General features: G+C 32.8%; 1 protein-coding gene across 1 annotated transcript; it reads left to right on the top strand.

The window, feature by feature from the left end:
* The first annotated feature begins 1,998 nt into the window (after positions 1-1,998).
* LOC143201466 (uncharacterized) lies at positions 1,999-3,593 on the top strand. Its single transcript, XM_076412563.1, has 2 exons — positions 1,999-2,491; positions 2,594-3,593. The coding sequence occupies exons 1-2, from the start codon at positions 2,077-2,079 to the stop codon at positions 3,457-3,459; spliced, it is 1,281 nt and encodes a 426-aa protein (XP_076268678.1). The 5' UTR covers positions 1,999-2,076; the 3' UTR covers positions 3,460-3,593.
* Positions 3,594-4,132: the final 539 nt, after the last annotated feature.

Here is a 4,132-nt window from a genome sequence, read left to right on the forward strand (position 1 = left end):
AAATTTCATATTTAGTATATATAACAATTGTCGGATTAGTGTTGTATGCTAATTTCAGGGGTTATTACAGTATTTATATAAACATTGAATTTAATGAAATTTGGCGTGTATAAAAATAAAAACTGAATGATAGTTAGGAAGTTATGAGATGAGGAAGGGAGAGACGTAAGATATATATATATATATATATATATATATATATATATATATACCAGTTAAAAAAATAAACTATAAATAAATTCATTTAAATATATGGGAATTAGAACTGAAAGTAATGGAAGCCAGGAATAGGAAATTAATGGCATGATTTGAAAAATTGTTTCTCCAAGAATAGTGAATTTATTATCAAAGTGTCGAATTACATAAATATAGAACAAAACGAAGCTGGAAGCATACAAATTTAGATAGAAAAAATAATGACAAAATACAAGCAGCGGATATGAAACATCTAAGAAGAATAAGAAGTGTAACAAAGATGAACAAGGCTAGAAGTACAACAATAAGAAAATAACTAAATATAAAACCATTAGAAGGGTATATAAAAGAATCAGTTAAGTTGTTGGGATCATTTACAGTAGTTCAATATACTTTCTATCTTTTTATTATACTGGTCTTTCGGCTAACAAAACCGGAATCCAACACAATCTTATATATAAAAATGAATCGCAAAATATGTTCCTAAGCGCATAACTCAACAACGCCTGGACCAATTTGGCCAAATCTTTTTTTAAAATGTTCGTTGAAGTTCAGGGATGGTTTTTACGGCGAGAAAAATTAGAATTATTGCTGGAAAAACCCTAAAAATAGCCCTTTTTGTTTGAATTTGTTTCGTGTATCAGTTGACAATTCATCTGTCATCTGTCAAAAGTCATCTGTAACAGACAACTTTTTTTTTTAAATTTGATATGACTTGAACTCAAATCCTTTTAATCCGTACGAATTGTTTTATTTATTTAAAATTTTTTATTTGTTTAAAATTTAATTCAAATTTTAAATAAATAAAACAATTCGTACGGCTTAAAAGGATTTGAGTTCAAGTCATATCAAATTTAAAAAAAAAAGTTGTCTGTTACAGATGACTTTTGACAGATGACAGATGAATTGTCAAGTGATACACGAAACAAATTCGTATATCGTGTTTTGTGCAGAGTGTTTAGTTAGTTAGTGTTTGTTTAGTTCGTGATTAGTGAAAAAATAATTTATATTTGATATGCCTCCTATAAGACGAAGCAATTTAGGTAGAAGAACCAGAAATGCTATAAACCAAGCTAATTACCGATCTAATCGTACTGCACAAGAACGTGACGACGGAAATGAACGTGAAAGAATTCGGATATCACAAACGCGTGAAGCGCGAGCGCGACATTCAACTAATAATCGCGCAAGTTTGAATCCAGCTGCTTTCAGTTACGATGTGTCAATTGACTACAGTAACTACCAATGTGTTGTTATTGGTTCTATGAACTTGGTTTGCTCACACTGTAAGGCATTAAAATACAAAAACGAAGCCAATGGATTGTGTTGCGCAAATGGTAAAGTGAAATTGATACAATTGGATCCACCACCAGAACCATTGTACTCATTGGTTTCAGGAATAGGAACAGATTCTATACACTTTTTGACACATATTCAACAATATAACAATTGCTTTCAAATGACTTCATTTGGGGCAACAAATGCAATTCGGGAAAATTTTATGCCAACTTTCAAGGTATGTATTATAGCAGTTACTCATAATTATTTTAGCGAACAAAATTTTCTGTCACCAAAGTTAAGATGTGTTACTAATCTTCAATTTCTTAATCATTACGAAATATATCACTTAGTCATCATATTATATGGTGATTCAGTTTCAGTGACACTTTTATTATATTTTATATTTGATAGATATTAGTTAAAACTAAATATATACTTTTTAAGATCAAATATTATTTAAGTTTGATCATTGACAATCCATTAATTTATACCACACCATAATATTTTTTTTATTTACAGATACAAGGGCAAATATATCACAGAGCAGGTTCACTGTTACCAGTGTCAGATAGCGACAACAAATTCCTGCAAATTTATTTTATGGCCAATTCACCACAAGAAATTGATCTGCGTTGTGCACATAACAATTTAGTAAAAAGGTCTATTGTAGAACAATTACAAACTTTATTTCATCAACACAATCAATTGATTATATTGTTTAAAACTGCCCTGGATCTGATGCCATCCGATAATCACAAAATTGTAATCAGAGCTGATAAAACACCTGCAGGTCAACATACAAGACGTTTTAATGCACCAACTATTGATGAAGTTGCTATCGTTGTAGTTGGAGAAAACTTGGAATCCCGTGATATTGTTTTACATCGTCGGAATTTTCAATTACAACCTATAAAGGAAACACACCGCTCATATGATGCACTGCAATATCCCATTATATTTTGGCAAGGTGAAGATGGCTACGATTTATCAATAAAAATGATAAATCCCATTACAGGTAACTAAAATATTAGTTTAGCTATGGCGATAATATCTCAGTCACTATATTATGTATTTTAATTTTATATTTGAATGTTATTAAAACAAAATCTGTTTACAGGTTCTGAAACCAACAAAAAAGTCAGTTCAATGAACTATTATTCATACCGCCTAATGATTCGGGAAAATGCAGATAATCACATATTGAAATGTCGGCGATTATATCACAAATATGTTGATGACATGTATGTTAAAATTGAAACGGAGAGATTAACATTCATCAGGTTGAATCAAACCAAACTCCGATCTGAAGAGTATATTCACCTTCGAGATGCGATTAATACTGATGGAAATGCACAGAATGTCGGTCGGATGACTATTCTTCCAGCAACATACATCGGAAGCCCTCGGCATATGCACGAATATGCTCAAGATGCCATGTCGTATGTTCGTCATTATGGTACAGCAGATTTGTTCATCACGTTTACATGCAATCCGCAATGGATAGAAATTAAGCAGGAGTTATTACCTGGGAAATCATCCATTGATCGTCATGATATTACAGCCAGAGTCTTTAGACAAAAGTTGAAATCTTTAATGAATTTCATCGTAAAACATAATGTGTTTGGTGAGACACGCTGCTGGATGTATTCTGTGGAGTGGCAGAAACGAGGATTGCCACATGCACACATTTTGATTTGGTTGGTTGAAAAGATAAGGCCAAATGAAGTTGATGCAGTGATATCAGCTGAAATCCCTAATGTACAAGTAGATCCTGGATTGCATGAGGTAGTTATCAAAAACATGATACATGGTCCCTGTGGAACTCTTAATCAAAATTCACCGTGTATGATGGATGGTAAATGTTCAAAACGATATCCACGGACATTAATATCGGAAACAATTACTGGTAATGACGGTTATCCATTGTATCGTCGCAGATCGACAGCAGACAATGGAAAATCAACAATTGTCAAATTAAATTAACAAGATATTGAAATAGATAATCGTTGGATTGTTCCATATTCACCCATTTTATCAAAGACATTCAAAGCACACATCAACGTTGAATCTTGCCATTCAGTGAAATCGATTAAATACATTTGCAAATATGTAACCAAAGGGAGTGATATGGCTGTGATTGGAATTGGTGCAGGGAATTCTAATGATGAAGTTACCCAATACCAAATGGGCCGCTATGTCAGTAGTAATGAAGCAGTTTGGCGAATATTTTCTTTTCCTATTCATGAGAGACACCCTTCTGTTGTTCACTTAGCTGTGCATTTAGAAAATGGACAAAGAGTGTATTTTACAGCACAGAACGCAGTACAAAGAGCTGCTCAGCCACCATCTACTACATTAACCAGTTTTTTTGAGACATGCCAAAACGATGATTTCGCACAAACATTGCTATATTCTGAAATGCCAAAATATTATACCTGGAATCAATCCTCAAGGAGATTTATACGACGGAAACAAGGAAAACCAGTTCCAGGATATACAGATGTATATTCCACCGATGCGATTGGCCGGATTTATTCAGTACATCCAAGCAATGATGAATGTTTTTATTTACGACTGCTATTAGTCAATGTACGTGGCCCAACATCATTCTAATAGTTAGGAAATGTTGATGATGAATTGTGTGGATCCTACAGAG

This window comes from Rhynchophorus ferrugineus, unplaced genomic scaffold, assembly GCF_030347505.1.
Source record: "Rhynchophorus ferrugineus isolate W39M unplaced genomic scaffold, kcgeb_rfMv2 rfM8, whole genome shotgun sequence".
NCBI classification, from domain to species: domain Eukaryota; kingdom Metazoa; phylum Arthropoda; class Insecta; order Coleoptera; family Curculionidae; genus Rhynchophorus; species Rhynchophorus ferrugineus.